The sequence below is a fragment of the Eucyclogobius newberryi genome, unplaced genomic scaffold (genome assembly GCF_026437365.1).
Source record: "Eucyclogobius newberryi isolate DKJ021-1_F unplaced genomic scaffold, fEucNew1.0.hap1 SCAF_9, whole genome shotgun sequence".
NCBI lineage: Eukaryota > Metazoa > Chordata > Actinopteri > Gobiiformes > Gobiidae > Eucyclogobius > Eucyclogobius newberryi.
The window spans coordinates 21,075,165-21,092,877 of record NW_027316532.1 but is presented as its reverse complement, the minus strand read 5'-3'; the positions used below and the strand labels follow the sequence as shown (position 1 = coordinate 21,092,877).

The 17,713-nt window shown below is 41.7% G+C and overlaps 1 protein-coding gene across 1 annotated transcript in view; it reads left to right on the top strand.

The window, feature by feature from the left end:
- The first annotated feature begins 484 nt into the window (after window positions 1-484).
- LOC140353934 (occludin) overlaps window positions 485-17,713 on the top strand; it is a 35,239-nt gene continuing 18,010 nt past the window's right edge. Inside the window, exons 1-4 of the mRNA XM_072438730.1 lie at window positions 485-544; window positions 8,739-9,336; window positions 12,610-12,801; window positions 16,544-16,711. Of these exons, the coding sequence (XP_072294831.1) occupies window positions 8,746-9,336; window positions 12,610-12,801; window positions 16,544-16,711 (951 nt within the window). The 5' untranslated portion in view covers window positions 485-544; window positions 8,739-8,745. The remainder of the gene's footprint in view (window positions 545-8,738; window positions 9,337-12,609; window positions 12,802-16,543; window positions 16,712-17,713) is intronic.

Below are 17,713 nucleotides of genomic sequence, written 5' to 3'. Positions count from 1 at the left end.
TATTTTAAGCAAATTTGCACGTTTAAACTGCTCCTGTTCCCTGTTTGCGTCTCTGGCCCTCACGCACCCTTCGTCCTTCACACTCGGGCCCCCGGTGCAAGCGCGCCCTCCTGCGGTGGCGCTGAGGCGGTGCGGGTGCGGTCAGTGGCCTCGTCTCCGCGGGACACGGACGGGACACGGCACTTTGGCTCCAGACGCGTCTCCGCAGCGAATCGTCTCCCCCCCTTTTGTTCCACGGGACGCTCTCCAGAGGCACGGGACGCTCTCCAGAAGCCCCGGGACCCTCTCCAGAAGCCCCGGGACCCTCTCCAGAAGCCCCGGGACCCTCTCCAGAAGCCCCGGGACCCTCTCCAGAAGCCCCGGGACCCTCTCCAGAAGCCCCGGGACCCTCTCCAGAAGCCCCGGGACCCTCTCCAGAAGCACGGGACACTTTCTAGAAACATTTAAACCTTTTCTTTGGAGCGTTGCGTTTTCCCTTCGCAGTCGGATCGGAGCGGGTCTCCACAGGAAGCGCACGCAAACTTTTACCCCGCGACTCCCGCAGGTAAGACGGGCTCATCACGCGCCAATCACGCCTTTTACCAACCGTCCCGCGCCCCGGTTGACTTTGCCCGCGTCTCGTTTTGGAGTTCCGTGGAGTTTGTGATCGTTCAACGCGTCAAAAATCCCGTTATTTCGTGTGCGCGTTTTTTCTTTTTTCTTTCTTGGATTCCGTGATGCAGGTGCCGCTGTCCCGTCGAAGGTGTAACTGCTCTGCCGTTAACGCGGTTTGATTGCCTGGTTTTACGGGATTAACGGGGCCAGGTGTCGGTAAACAAAGTAGATGGCAGTTATACACCGGTAATTGGAGAGTTTTGGACACTTTACGCGTGTAATTGTCGCGTGCGGTCGGTGTTTGTCTGGACGCGGCGTCGTGTTCCAAGCTGTTCTTTGTTTTATTTTGGTGATTATTAGAAGTAAATTGTCTTATGCGTCACTAAATGTTAATTGTTTGTGTTTCAGTGAGTGAGACGGTTCAAATTAGGGTCATAAAGCAGCGTTTTACTCTTATTTTTCAAAATAAAACCCACAATTAAGCAGAGAAATCGCATATTGACAATAATTCTAGAAAATAAACCATAACTCTAAAGATTTGTAGTTTTCTAAATGTTCCCTGTGTGTGTTGCCTCTCTGCGTGAGGCTCTTTTCAGCCACTAATTGTAGAAATGTTGGTTACTTTATCATGTTGACATTTTTGGGCCTGATAAGCCTGTTAAAGATTAAAGATCGACTTCAGTTCTGACTTGGTTCACTCCCAGATTAAGACAAGAGAAGGGAAAGAAAGAGTTTTGTAGTGGTAATATTAGATTTGTGATGTATTTAAAAGGTAAGATTCTGCACAAAAGAGTCCAAATTACAGGTACGACGAGGCTTTTCTCTAAAATGACTGGATATTTTGTCCGTAACTGCAGTATTTGTGATATTTGATAACTCCGATTGTGATTTCATTTGGAGATGTTGCAACAGTGAAGTCACGTGAGAAGATGCAGTGAACAGGGCTTCAAAAGATCTAACAAGAAGATCGTCTGTAAACTAAAATGTACTTAAGATAAATATATTTTGGATTTAGCAAAAAACAATGAAAAATTATCACAGAATAGCATTTTTTTAGGTTTTTGATTTGACTTGTTTGTAATTGATGACATCACAGCAGGAAATTACCCAGCAAACACTGGGCCAAAACTCATCTAATGTCACCTTTTTAATATTAGACGGATAAAAATATATGAGAGCAGTTTCAAGAGTCAAAAAAGTTGTTTCTTTTAGGTAAATGATGTATAAACTTTGACTGGAATGTCCCTGGTGTGATGTCACTTCCTGTCAAGTTCAATACTAAGCACCTGGAAAAAGTCTTAACACGTCTCCTTTAATTATAGTTACTCGTACTTTATAATAACCAATGTTTTTATCTGCTTGACGCTACTTTGTGAGAGTAATTTAGCTAATCTTGTGAATGTAATTTGAACACATGTTAACACTCCACAAAAAGAGCTGATTAAAAGTAAAAAAAGATGAAAAATAGTTACCTTTGAACTTTTAAATACACGTAAAAGGTGGGAAAATGAGTGTCCCTGGTGTGATGTCACTTCCTGTCATTTTCTACAGATTTTTCAACATTTTCTCCACAAATACCTGCTCGATTAGTGTAAAACTAGGTGATATTTCTGCACTTTGTGGTTAATTTGACAGATATTTCACATTTAAACCTGAACGTTGGTTCTGTAAACGTGTTGACATTTACAGACACATTTGGACACATTTCTGACTTCATATCGGCTGAACGTCGTCATGGGGATGTACGTTTTCTCCGGTGCGGCCCGCTGCTACCTGCGTGTGCCAGCGGCCCCGGTGCCTGGGTGTTTTTTGGGCAGATCTGAGACATGTGACCGGGCCCCGTGCGTGAGTGGAATTCCTCGGCGAGCGGCAGAAGAGTGAGGGCTGTGTTTGTCCCGGAGCCGTGGGCGTCCGACCCGACCCGGCACCGAGCTTCAGAACCGCTGTGTGTGTGGCCCAGTTTTGACCCGCAGTTATGACGACAGACGCCCTGCCGATGATGCCAGTGATATTCTGCTCACAATAATACAATAACAGGATCTTAAAGGAGACATATTGGGCTCATCTTTTAGTTGTTTAGTATTGAACTATGACATAAGTAGATGATCATTTTGCATTTTGTACATTGTAAACATTTAAAACGGCTTGATTATAGAAGCGGGATCATTCACTTCCTGTTCAAAACTGCATCTGTCTGGTGTTGTCACGATATATTTAGCTTGTTGCGATATCGATACTTTTTGCAATGTTGAAATTTGAGTTTAAAAAAAAGGAACAAGCAGAAACAGACTTAGACAGAAATAAGTGTGACACGCAGGAGAGTGTACACTTGAAATTTGATTGCATTTGTGCCTAATAACCTTTTTCAAACAACAAAATATCCTGTCTAAAACCTGCTGTAGTTTGGATCTGCTCAAACATGTCCAGAAACGTTAATGCTCCTGGATGTTTAAAAAAATGGGAACTTTGAACAGAATCCAAACTATTAAAATATAAATTGCAAATCTAATCTAATTTCTCTGACCTGCTTTGACCTACTTTCACAAATTGTATTCTGTTTTTTTATAATGTGACCGTTAAGTAATGGCATTTTTACAGAAATGTTTATTAGTATGAACTGCCCCTGAAAAAAAAAGAAAGAAAAGAAAAATAAATAAGTATATAAATAAATATAAATAAATATGAATACAAATACAAAATAAATATTAAATAAATACAAATAAATATAAATATTAAATAAATACAAAATAAATAACAATAAATAAATCAAAAATAAGAGTGATGTCAAAGTAATGAACAATTCTTAAGCATAAACCATACATTCTTTTCAAGGGTCAAGTGTCCTCAGAGGGCACCCGTCCATAACAGGAAACAGTCCCACGCGCCGCTGAGAATCACAGTTTCAGAACTTTTAGGGTTTTGGAATTTTTTCGTAAATCCTCTTCTTCTCTTCATCTTATAAATGGTCAAATGGTCACATTTATATAGCGCTTTTCTACCGTCAAGGTACTCAAAGCGCTTTACATCAAGGAACCAGTCACCCATTCACACACACATTCACACCCCAGATATACGCAGACACTGGGGGGCAAGTTGGGTTAAGTGTCTTGCCCAAGGACACAACGGCAGTATTCACATGAGGCAGCTGCGATCGCACCGCCAACCTGCGGGCCAGTGGATCTGACCGCTCTGACTGAGCGGGGAGTCGAACCGCCGACCTTTGGATTAGAAGACGAGCACTCTACCTGAGCTACTGCCGCCTTATCCACTTTGTTAAAATGTGCTCCGTCACACTTTAACCCAACACCGTTCTTCAGATGTAACGATGATGTTCTCCATAATTGATGAGACTTCCCTCTCTTTCTGAAACCTGAGGACGTGCCCTGGTTTTTTTCAAAGACTCCAGTGTTTGACCTGATCTCTGAGACGTCACGTTATGAGAAACATCACTGTGGAGTTACAGTTCAGGTTCTGTCACGAGCTGCTGCTGCTGCTAGATGCCTGTTCGAGAACCATTCATCTGTTCAGTCCAGATGCCTGCTCCAGAACCATGCATCTGTTCAGTCCAGATGCCTGCTCCAGAACCATGCATCTGTTCAGTCTAGATGCCTGTTCGAGAACCATGCATCTGTTCAGTCCAGATGCCTGCTCCAGAACCATGCATCTGTTCAGTCCAGATGCCTGTTCGAGAACCATGCATCTGTTCAGTCCAGATGCCTGCTCCAGAACCATGCATCTGCTAAATCCAGATGCCTGCTCCAGAACCATGCATCTGCTCAGCTCCAGAACCATGCATCTGCTCAGCTCCAGAACCATTCATCTGCTCAGTCCAGAGTCCTGCCCCAGAACCATTCATCTGACCAAAGAGAGTTCCTTTTTGCTGTTCTGGTTCATTTGATAGAACTGTAGTTCTTGATGACGTAACGTCAGGAGTTTCTTGAGTTAACGATGTATATTTCTGTTTGGAGAAAAAGATCAAAGTGAGCTCCACGTGATGAGCTCGTTTGTAGTTTGTACCTCACAAACATCACGAGAACTCACGCTGGTTAGAAAATAAACCCCGCCCTCCACCATGTTGCTATAAATACTGTACTGTGATAAAAGTATATGATGTAAGCGTATACTGTTGTATCACTGTATAAAGTGACTCTTTTGTCTTTAATAGTAAAGAACAAAAGCTTTCCCTAAACGTTTATAAAACTAAAATACTAAAAGTAACACTTGAACTTATTTTCTCACAATAATAACTCTGAATTTCTGTATCTATCTCTGTAAAGAGCAGAGGAGGTGACCCTGCCTCTGCGTTTCACCTGTTGACTCTCGGCCGCAGCACAGAGCCGCTTTGTCCCGGCCTCACGTTTTTACAAACCTGAAACCATGACAACGAGCAGCCTCGACTTCAGGCCTCCTGCCCCCGAAACAAAGAAAGTTACAAATGGTAGAGAGAGAGCGGGGGAGGGGCTGGAGGTATTGGGGGAGGCGGAGCTGAGTGGTTGAACACGCCCAGATACTTTGGTGCAGGCGCTGCAGTTGCTACAGTAACAGTACTTGGGCCGTTTGCCTTTGGGACAAGATGAAATCTGGAATACTGAGACATAATTCCACTCCAAACACTAACGACATGAACGGAAAGCACCAAATATCCTTAAATAAGTTAGTAAGTTAATAAGTTTTTTAATCGATTATACCATTATCGCACTCGTAAAGACTTCAGATGTAAAATGTCTGACTTTGATGAGCTAAAACAGCATCTTTTGCCTCTCTTTTTATGATAAACTGCATGGAACAGTCACTTGACACGAGAGGAACGACAGGCGAGAGTGTGAAACATGGGCAGGTTTTCTGTGAGTTTTGGCGCAGAGACTGTGGCGTCTCGAGCTGGAGACACACAGACTGACACCAAGCACAAAGAGCCCAGAGTTATGGCTATTGGCTCGGGGTCCGCTCACAGCACCGGCCCCCGCAGACGGCCCCCCCGCAGACGGCCTAACGCTCAATGGGCCACGCCCCTGTCGACAAGGGCAAAGCTTTGTATTTTATTTATTTTATTTATTTTATTTATTTTATTTATTTTATTTATTTTATTTATTTTATTTATTTTATTTAAATTCTTATTATTTTTATTTATTCTATTTTTTTATTAATTGATTTTATATTTTTTATTTTTTTATTTATAAACGGTCAAAATGTCACACGTTTGGCGTAAACAAGTTTTGGTTAAATATCGATACGGCGGCACACAATATCGATACCGCGTCTCCAAAATTAGCATCACGATATGTTTATTTCGATACTTTGGCTCGGCCGTAGAAACTTTCTCTGAGTCTGAAATAACGAGTAAAAACATTAAAAGAAAAAATCGTGATCTAGCTCCAAGAAAACTGCGATATATTCATTAATTTCGCCCACATTGAACCTGGCGGCGGCAATTTTTGCGTTTGACGATAATTAAATTTGCAGACAGTCTAAAAATGTAATAGGTGTTAATAATGTTTAAACGACTATGACAGAATTGGACTTTGTTATAAGTAAAAAAAGGACCACAATTCCGAGGACGAAATCATGGATAAGGAACTTTTTGCTGAAGTGAATTTGGTGGTAAAATGACATTTGTCTTTGTCGTCTTCCCTTTTCATCACAATAAACAATATTATTGTTCATCCTTTTCGGATATTATTTTAGTTGTCAGCAGTAGTTATTTTTCATCTCAGTTTCCAAATAAACAACAATGAGAAAAGCTAAAACCAGGATATTTAAACAGTCTTTTCTCTGATTTTCCCTTGGCGTTTTGGCACATTGTTCGAGCGTCGTGGAATAAAGTTTATTTTTGTAGAAGAAAGTGTCAGAAGGACTGTGGAGCTGTAAAATTTGTACCGTATTTTCTGGAGTATAAGTACCAGCCAAAAAATGCATAGCAGAGAAGAAAAAAACATAAGTTGGACTGGAGTATGAAATGCGGTTGCAAGTGTGAAAATAACAAATAATATCACATATAAGTCGCTCCAGAGTATAAGTATATAAGTATAAATAAGTATAATTCGCACCCCGGCCAAAACTATGAAAAAAGGTGCAACTTTTAGTCCGGAAAATACGGTATATTTGTAAAAGAAAGTGTCAGAGGGACTGTTAAACTGTAAAATGTGACGCACATCAAAGTGAGACTAAACTATTCATTCCTGCTCCGATTTGTTGCTCCTTCCTGTTCTTGGCCATTGTTTTTTGTCGTTTTGTTTATTTTTTTTGGCCTTGAAAACGTTAACAATGCTCAAAAACGGTTGGGAAAAGACGAACATGCGCAGCAGGACGCGGCCGCTCGACGCCCGTGTCGGCTTCTCGCGGGCGTAAAATGGAGGCATTGTTGTGGTTTCCCCGCTCTCCTCCTCCTGGTGCCGACGTCGCTGCGCCTCCTCGAGACCTTAAATCTGAGGTCGAGGAAGGCGAAACCGGCGAAAAACGGGATCTTTTGATTGTCCCGATCACGATGGTCAGAGAACGTGCTGTCAATGTGCTCGAGTAGGAAGTAAATATGTCAAAAAGGCCGGTGATATTGTGGCTTTTATATATCGTTTATAGTGAAAAATGCAACAAAAAGAACTGATTTAAAAAACGAAAATAAAATAAAAATCAAGGAAATAAATATGTCAAAAGGCAGGTAATATTGTGACTTTTATATATTGTTTATAATGAAAAATGCTACAAAAAGAGCTGATTTAAAAATTATTATTATATATATTTTTTTAAACGAGAAAGTAAATCTGAAAAAAAAAATAATCGAGGGAGTAAAAATGTCAAAAGGCAGTTAATATTGTGAATTTGATATATCTTGTATAGTTTACGTTGTGATATTTCTGCACCTTTCGGATTATTTTGGCAGATATTTCACATTTCTCAGATAGTCAGACTTCAACCGATGCGTTCGAAGGCGTGTTTTAACCCATTTCTGTTGAACGGACGTGAATATCGCTCTTTCTGGACGAGTAAAAGCTGTATTTATTTGTAGAAAGGCAGATTATACTCATTTATAACTCACTCTTTCTCCTTTCTGCTGTTGTGAATATGAATCTGTTAAAATAACGAGTTTTGGTTGACCGAGACACGCAATTGACCGATTAATCGACCAAACGACTAAAGGTCTATTGAGTCTGTGCATCGCATTTCTAATCAAACTACTGCGTTACAATGAAATACAACTGCAAAGACGCTAAATATGAGGATGTATTTTCACACACACCTGCAAGAAATGACTTTACAGTAAATATATGTCTTTATTAGCAAAAAAATTGGATATCGAATATTGATATCGGCCAGAAAAATCTGCCGAGTCAGCTCAAACGACCAAAAGTAGAATATTACCACGATCAGAACATAAAGGACCAACTTAAACTAAGACTTCAGAGGGTTCAGTCAAACAGTTTAGAAAGGTTCACTTTGTTGTTGTTTTGGCTGTGGCCCTCAGTGTGTGGCCCTCAATCTATGGCCCTCAATCTATGGCCCTCAATAAGTGTCCCTTTCTTTGCAATGTTGTAGAAGTTCTGATCATTTTACATTTTCAATTAGCTTTTTTAACCTTTGTTCCACAGTATTTTTGATATATATTTACATATTTGTTAGATTAGTTCATTTTGGTCTGAGGAATATTTGGACACGATTCCAAAAGAACACTTGACCTGCAAAAAACACAACAAGGTTTTGGCTGAAGCTCATGTTTTTTTTTCATCTCTCACTGTAAAAAACAAAAAACAAGTGTGAAACTACAATAACAGACTCAAAGTACATTATGGTCATAAACTCTGGACTCTGGACTCTGCTCAGAGCGACACATTTAAGAAGAAGAAGAATCTGCAGCGCAACAACTGAGACATTGTTGTTACTGTTGTTACTGTTGTTACTGTCGTTCTGCGTCTTCGCTCTGGAGTACTTCCGATACGCGCTCATTGTTTACACCCACAAATACTCGGAAGAAACGTCTGAGAGCGAAAACAAAGCCGCCCTCACGCACGCCACTTGACTCAGAGCGGTCAAACATTTACCGGCTCTGTCCCTGAAGCGAGCCACGCCCTCTGCACAGTCAGGGGCCGGACGCCGCTCCTGCTCTGTCGCTCCGTTTCACATCTCGCTCACTCTTGTTGTTGTTGTCTTTGCAGCGTCGCCATGTTCGACAAGCAGCACTACGACAGCCCGCCCGTGTACAGCCCGCCCTCCAACCACGGGTACGGGCCGCCGGGCAGCTTCCAGGGGCCCCAGAGCGCGGACTACGACCCCTACCCGCCGCCGCTGGGCTCCTACTACATCGAGGACAAGCCGCAGCACTTCTACAAATGGCTCTCGCCGCCGGGGATCATCAAGGCCATGATGGCGACCGTGATCGTCCTGTGCGTCGCCATCTTCGCCTGCGTGGCCTCGACGCTGATGTGGGACATGCAGTACGGCTACGGCTCCGGGATGGGCTACGGCTCCGGGATGGGCTACGGCGGGGGCTACGGCGGGGGCTACGGCGGGAGCTACGGCGGCGGCTACGGCGGCGGCTACGGCAGCGGTTACGGCGGAAACTACGGCGGGAGCTACTACGGCTCGTACATCCAGCCGTACTCGGCCAAAACCGCCATGATCGCGATGGCGGCGATCAACTTCATCGTGTCGCTGGCGTTCTTCATCACCAGCTTCTCCAAGTCGCCCGCCGTGCGCAGCCGGAAGTACTTCCTGGCTCTGCTCGTGACCAGCATCATCATGGCCATTCTCGAGGTAACGGCGGCACCACTTCCTTGTCGCGTGTTTTTCGCTACCGTGGAAACCGGTTCACGGATAAGAAAACATTAAACAAAGGCGGTGTTCACATTCTGGGATTGATGATTATTTTAGATGAAGGCTAATGTCACTCAGGGGTATTTTGGATATTGCATTCTATTCAATTCATGTAGTACAAAGTATTCCTGATAATATTGAACCGTAATACTTATACTGCACTATGGTTACGTGTGTCGTGATCGTTTTATGACTAACGCTTATCGTCCCAGTTTCTACGAGAGATTCTTTGAGAGATTCTATGACAGATTTTTTGAGAGATTCTTTGAGAGATTCTATGAGAGATTCTATGAGAGATTCTTTGAGAGATTCTAGGACAGATTTTTTGAGAGATTCTTTGAGAGATTCTTTGAGAGATTCTATGAGAGATTCTTTGAGAGATTCTATGAGAGATTCTTTGAAAGATTCTATGAGAGATTCTATGAGAGATTCTTTGAGAGGTTCAATGCGAGATTCTATGAGAGATTCAATGAGAGATTCTTTGAGAGATGATTTGAGAGACTCAATGACCAAGCATCTAAACCGCAAATGTTGAACCTTATCCGTATTTGTTTGGCAAAAGCTCCACAAATTTGCCATATTAATCTTCAGTTTTCTTCAGTTAAGTTTTTGTGTTCCTGTTTTGTGTGGACTGGTCCAGTAATTACAGAAACATTTGTTCAAAAACATCTCTTCGGTTCATATTCCACCTTTCTGACTTTAAACTGTAGAGACTCTCAAACGTCATGAACACCTGATCGCTCGCTTGGAGCAGTGGGTGGGCATCAGTGGCACTGCATTAGAATGGTTCAGGTCCTGTCACATCGAACATTCTGTGTCAGCCTGGCTGACTCTGTGTCCTCCACGGCTCCCCTCTCTTATGGGGTCCCGCAGGGCTCTGTGCTTGGCCCTCTTTTATTTTCTCTCTATCTACTCCCACTTGGCTCAATCCTCAGGAAACATGGTATCTCTTTTCATTGCTATGCAGATGACAGTCAGATCTATGTCCCCCTTAACAAATCTGACTCCTACAGTGTTATGCCATTGCCAGAGTGCCTAAAAGACATTAAAGCCTGGATGTCTCTGAACTTTTTAAATTTTAATGAAAAAAAGACTGAAGTCATGGTCTTTGGTGGGACTTCTGTTACCCCCATGGTTGACCTGGGTCCTCTAGTCCAGTATCAAAAAACCATCATGAGCAATCTGGGGGTGAAAGTGGACCCAGACCTTAAACTGGACAGCCAGATAAAAGCTGTGGTGAAGTCAAGCTTCTTCCAGTTGAGGCAGCTGGCAAAAAATAAAACCAGTCCTTCAGAGACAACATTTTGAAACCGTAATCCACGCCTTTGTCACCACTCGGCTGGATTACTGCAATGCTCTCTATATGGGGGTTAGTGGGTCCTCAATAGCTCGTCTCCAACTGGTCCAAAATGCTGCTGCCCGTCTTTTAACTGGAACAAGAAAATATGAGCACATTTCGCCTATTTTAGCTTCACTCCACTGGCTGCCCGTTCATTTTAGAATTCATTTTAAAACTCTTTTATTTACTTTTAAAGCCTTAAATGGTCTTGCCCCTCCCTACCTCTCCGAGCTGCTACACCCCTACACTCCCAGCCGTTCCCTCAGGTCAGCTGACCAGCTACTCCTGGCAGTGCCACGGGCTAGGCTAAAGGTCAGAGGTGAACGAGCCTTTGGAGTGGCAGCTCCAAAACTAAGATAAGATAAAGATAAGATAAGATAAGATATTCCTTTATTGTCCCACATGGGGAAATTTCATTGGTGCAACGCAGGTAGATACAGAGGTAAAAAACTGTGGAACAAACTGCCACTCCTCATAAGAAAAGCCTCCTCACTGCCTCTTTTTAAATCGCTTCTTAAAACCCATCTGTTTTCTCTGGCTTTTAACACCATGTAGTGTGTTGATTGTATGTTTTATATGTGTTGGGAGGGCAGCACCTTTTTATTTATTTTATTTTGTTTATTTTTATTCCATTGATTTTAGTGTGTTTGTTTGATTCAATTTTCTATTTGATTTTGTTTTTATATCTTATTTTATTACTTTTATCCTATTTTTGCCTGTCTTTTACCTTGCTGTGAAGCACTTTGGAACCTCTGGTTGTATAAATCGTGCTATATAAATAAAGTGGATTGGATTGGATGAACACAACCTTTAAAAAGTACATTTCACTTCATTTAAGCTTTAAGCGCCTTTTTCCACTTTATTAATTCTGTGTTTTATCAAGAACATTCACTGTCTTCTGAGCTCCAAATGTGGATTTAAAGTTTATATTTTCACCAACAATGGCCTGTTTTGACCGTGAAAATCAAGACCGAGCCGCTTTTTTGTCTTCCTTCTGTAAATAATATTAGTTTATGGCTGCGTACTTAACCAACTTTTAATTTGTGATACAATAAATACAAAAAATATGATTAAAAAGGCAAATAATGACATTCTGTTGTAAATAATATGATTGTTCTGAACGTGAAAACCTGAAGCACGTTTCAGATCCACACTGGCTTTAAAGCACAAATCACGACTTAACTTGGGCAATTACCGTATTTTTCGGACTATAACTTTTTTCATACTTTTTGCCGAGATGCGACTTATACTTGAGGTCAAGTCTCCATAAGTCATTAAAGGCAGCGTTGCAGCTACTCTGGGTGCAGCCCCCAAACACATACATGGACTGATTTGAGTCGTAGTATATATTATACTTATATACTTATACTTATACTCCGGAGCGACTTATATGTGATATTATTTGTTATTTTCACACTTGCAAACGCATTTCATACTCCAGTGCAACTTACATATGTTTTTTTCTTCTTTATTAGAATTTTTTGGCTGGTGCGACTTATACTCCGGTGCAACTTATAGTCCGGAAAATACGGTATTTAATTGTTAATGGAGATGAGGTAAATTGTTTAAATTGTGATTGCTCCATATGAGGGGGGAAATCAAATTGTTAGATTTATTGCTGGGCCAACGATGATCAGACGGCGTTAGAAATGTCTTAAAACGTGTCATAAAACGTGAAAGTTAAGGTTTATTAATCAGACAAATGTGAATTGATCACAGAAGTTCAGAAATATCACTTATACCACAGTTTACATTAAAAAAAAAATAATTTCCTGCAATGGATAAACTCGATATTCAAATGTTGCTCTTCTTCGCACACTATGAACCGAGCGTCGACGTGCGTTGTCATGACGGCGTCCGTGTTTGACCCACAGGGCATCATCAGCATCGTGTACATCGTGGGCGTGAACCCCATGGCCCAGGGCTCGTCCAGCATGATGTACAACCCGATGCTCATGATGTGCCAGAGTCTCTACGGCACCAGCTACTCGCAGATGGGCGGAGTCGGAGGCTTCCCCATGTACAACCAGTATCTGTACCACTACTGCTTCGTCGACCCGCAGGAGGTATGTATGTGTTTATGTATGTATATATGTACGTTTATGTATTTGGATACTTCAGTCTGAGTGGAGGGGGCTGGAGAACTTATAGCTCTACTGATCTTTAAGAAATATATACTTTTCGAACATATAACAACAAAACAAAAGAGAGGAAGTGAAGAAAAAATTAATTAGTAATAATAATAAAACAAAATATAGCCGCAAGCGGCAATGATCGGCCCTCGCCACGCCGCCGCCACGCCGCAAGAGGAGGGGGCGCAAACGCGCCCCAATTGTCCTTTTATTACGCCTACTGCTGAATCTGTGACGCTGTCACATCTTCTCCCCTTTGTTTTACCATCAAAAAGCTATTTTATTTTGAATTCTTGGCAAAATGTGCGGCTTTGCCGCACAGACACCGTGACTCTTTGAATGAAAATGTGGATAACTTTTGATGGTCCACCCCTGAAGATGAGTCCCACCAAATTTCAGGTTAATAGGGCTGACGCCCTGGGAGGAGTTTGTGAAAGTCTAAAGTGTAAACATGTTCTGGCGATTTCCCCATTGGAATAACATGAAAGGTTTCGGTCATCGTTGGGCAACGCCATAACAATTATGACATGAGTCTCATTGACTTTTTTGATGGGGATGCTAAAATTGAGTTGTGTGTCAAATTTCATATAATTTCGCAAAACTAAACATTTAACCTCCATATAAAATCTGTAGGGGGCGCTGTGGCGCCAAATGAATTTATTTCACTTCAAGTAGGTTTAGGGCAAAGAGTTTAACAACTGATTCTAATTTGACGCAATTCGGACTTTATCTGCGCAAACGGCAGAAATTTTAAATATGGGAGATTTCTGAAATTTTAGTTACAGTTTGCGGCTTCGCCGCACAGAGACCGTGAGAGGTATCAATGTAATTTGGATAACTTTTGATGTCCCACTCCTCAGTAGCATTTTCACCAAATTTCAGCTTTTTAGGGCCAACGCCCTGGGAGGAGTTCGTAAAAGTACGACGTTTGGAAAAACTCCGAAGTCATGTTTAGCCATTTTTGAAGCAATATGGCCGACATTTGGTTCGGGGGACGGCGTTGCCGTAATAATATTTTTTACTTCTCTTGTCACCATCTACCTCTGCGCCAAATTTCATGATTCTACGATCAGATTTTTTTTGGGTCATTTCCCATCTCTCAATGCATTTTTGGTACATTTGGTGGCGCTGACGCGCCAATTTTTTTTATTTTAGAAAAGGGAAATAGCCAGAATGTAGAGAGGCACGATTTTTAGAGGTGTGAACATTTTTGTGACTTTTCGTCAATGTTCACTGGGTGAAAAATAGGGGGGTTGGTCCCGAGAAGAAGAAAGAAAGAAAGAAAGAAAGAATAATATTCCGATGCGAAAACAATGTTTCCCATTTTTCAAATATCATAAACTATACATTTTCGGAAAGCGCTCGCGCTTTCCTACCTCATGGTGTGGGTCCCTGGTCACTGACGGGTACTTTCGATAATTTTGAGTGGGCTCCGCCCACTTTGTGTTTTTGGCCCTCTATACAGTAATAATGTTCAATTTTTGCATTACATGCTTATATGCACGGAACATGCAAGAGATGGGGAACGTATTCGTGAGCTACTTAGCGCAAATGAGTGCTTTATGTAAAGTGCTCGTTTAGTGCGAACTTTTGCACGGGCTTCGCCCGTTTACAACGGTAATGTTCCATTTTCCTACAACTAATTAGTATGCACGGGGCGTGCATGAGTGGAGGAGTGCGTTAGTGAGTGTTTGGAAGTGGGCGAGCGCTTCGCGCTCGATTTCGTGCGCACTACGTGCGCACTTTCGCAGCCGTGCTTCGCACGGCCTTACGAGATTAATAGGCCTCTCGCCAGCTTGTGGCGCTCGGGCCTAATAAAACAAATAAAACAAATAAAATAAACAAAATAAACAAAATACATAAAATACATAAAATACATAAAATAAATAAAATAAATAAAATAAATAAAATAAATAAAATAAATAAAATAAATAAAATAAATAAAATAAATAAAATAAATAAAATAAATAAAAGAAAGAAAAGAAAGAAAAGAAAAGAAAGAAAAGAAAGAAAAATAAAGAAAGAAAAATAAAATAAATAAACAGAAATGGGTAGGACCAGAGAAAACAAGATAAGTAAGGGAATAAAGTTAGAAAATACAACAATAAAAAAGAAGGGTTAACGCAAATCAAGTTAAAAATAACTGTCCCAATTTGTAAATTTGTTGTTAAATGTGTCTATTTTCACGTTGAGCCCAGAGGTTATTTTTTTCCCATGGTACGTGTGTTATTTTTGGGGGTTTCACTGTTTTTGAAAGACATCTACAAACAGAAATATTTTGAAGGTACCGTGTAAAAATAATGCCAGGCTTTATTTCATCGATCATCACTCAGTAAAATGTTATATATTGAGCACTTTTCATACAAAGACTGTGATGCACACGTTAAAACAATAATTAGAAGTCCAGGACCCACTCAATCATCTGCTCTGTTTTATTTTTATTGTATTTATTTAACCTTTATTATCCAGGTGCAGTAGGATTAAGGTTGTTGAGATGATTTGTAACCTACAACAGCCTGATCTAGAGGCAGCAGCACAAAGAACAGAGCATTCACTACAAGAAAACACACAGAGAAAACATTCACACATTTGACTATTTACATTCAAAAAGAGTAAGAAAGAGCCACAAACCACCCCACATCAACCTTTAATACCCTTCATATATATAAATATTGCACAAACACACACACATACAGTACACACATTAAAGGCGCAATGGACGATTTTTCGGCGATTTGAGAACGCAGTCGGAAGTGCGCATGCGCACTCCCCCGTGCAGACTGATACAACACACACGTGCGTTTGTTTATTAGCGCGACGGATCGCATCACATCTCTCGTCTCCCGTAAATTTCAGTCCACTTCTGTGTCAGCTCGAACAGTCTTTCTCCGTCTTCATTTTGTCCCGCACACTGAGGGAACTATATTATGATAGATCAATGCGCTTAGACACGCGGGAATGTGGGACGATCCGCATGCGGCTGCAGGTGAGCGGTAGGTGTGTTTTATGATTGATACGTGGCAGGACTAATCGGCAGTCCACGCCACGAGGAAATAAGACTCAGACTCAAAAAATCGTCCATTCTTTAATATAGTGAGAATGAGGATGAGTACAGATGAACCAGTTGTGAAAGCGCAGAAAACTGCTCCTGGTGCAGAGGGCTTCACAGCGGAAACACTGGAGGACTTAAAAGTCATTAGAGGATTAAAATAACCAACTAACTAACAAAATAAAGTCAAAGGAAATAAATATAACATAGTTAGAGCAGAAATAATATATAGAAGTTAATTAAGTGTATTTTTGTGCATCGAACTGCACAACACGAGTGCGAAAAATAGAAAACACAGCTCTTGAGACGTGTGTATTTGCCCTTTTTTCTTCATTTTCTTTTAATATACGTCCCAACACTGTCCAGAAAAGTATTGCTCTCCAAAGTACGACGCTTTTATCACTTAAGCGCTTCCTGCAGATAGTGTTCAGTCACCATTCTAAATCATATAATGACACTCCACTGTCCTGGTTTGTCCTTGTTTGTCCTTGTTTATCCTGGTTTGCCCTGGTCCGACCTGGTTTGACCCTCCGTCCCTCTCAGCGTTGTTTCACGTCATTAAGCTACTCATCTGACCCGATATTCACGCTCATTACAGATTGGACCGCTGTGTTTTGTCTTCCCCAGGGTGTGGCCATGGTGTGCGGCTTCCTGGTCGCCATCGCTCTGGGAGTCGCGGCCTTCTACGCTCACAGAACCAGGGGCAAGATCTGGCGCTACGGGAAACCCAACATCTACTGGGAAGAGCCTCTGGTCGGCGGGAAGGCCTCGGAGGGCAGGGACGTGGAGGAGTGGGTGAGGAATAACGGAACGGAGATGATTACTACTGCCGGGTTTACATCGGATTTAACTGGAGAGGAGAAAAAAAAGCACAGTTCAATTCAAAGTGACCCACAGAGCTTAGGACCAGGACCGAGAACGAGGGCGAGGACGGTTCAAATCCTCCCTGATTTGATTAAATGAAAGACTGCTCAACTATTGTAGTGCTCGGCTATTTTCGTCCCTCTAAACTTGGCACAGAGCTTCTCGTTCCCAGAGGAATTGTGGTAGCTTTGCGGTTGATTATTTCGATTTGACCAAGGAGCGTGCTCGCAGTGTTTGGTTAGTCACCGCTCGTACCTGCACCAGGGCTCGGACCGCGATTATAGGGGAGGAGGGAACTGCAGAGATAAGGAGGGTTCAGGGAGGGCGCGCACATGTTTCTACGAAGTTTTATGAGTACCGTATTTTCCGGACTATATTTATACTTATATACTTATACTCCGGAGCGACTTATATGTGATATTATTTGTTCTTTTCACACTTGCAACCGCATTTCATACTCCAGTGTGACTTACATATGTTTTTTCTTCTCTATTATGCATTTTTTGGCTGGTGCGACTTATAGTCCGGAAAATACGGTAATTCTGTATTGTGAGGTGATCGAGGCGTCAGGTGCTCAGAACATTACATGATGCAGTCGTTCGAAAACATACACTTAGGGCTCAAAATGCTGTGTTGTCATTTTTCATAAGAACGTAAACACGCTGGCAACCGAATCTTCTCCTCGCGACGGAGAACTGCACATTCAGACCATAAGGGGTCAAGTCAATCATCTTTGGACGTTCAACCGCAGCCGCTAATTTGAATCACGAAATCATCTCCTCTCATATATTCTTTTATCGTTCAGAACAAAATAGTATAAGTCGGAGTATAAGTCGCACCAGCCAAAAAATGCATAATAGATAAGAAAAAACATATATAAGTCACACTGGAGTATGAAATGCGGTTGCAAGTGTGAAAATAACAAATAATATC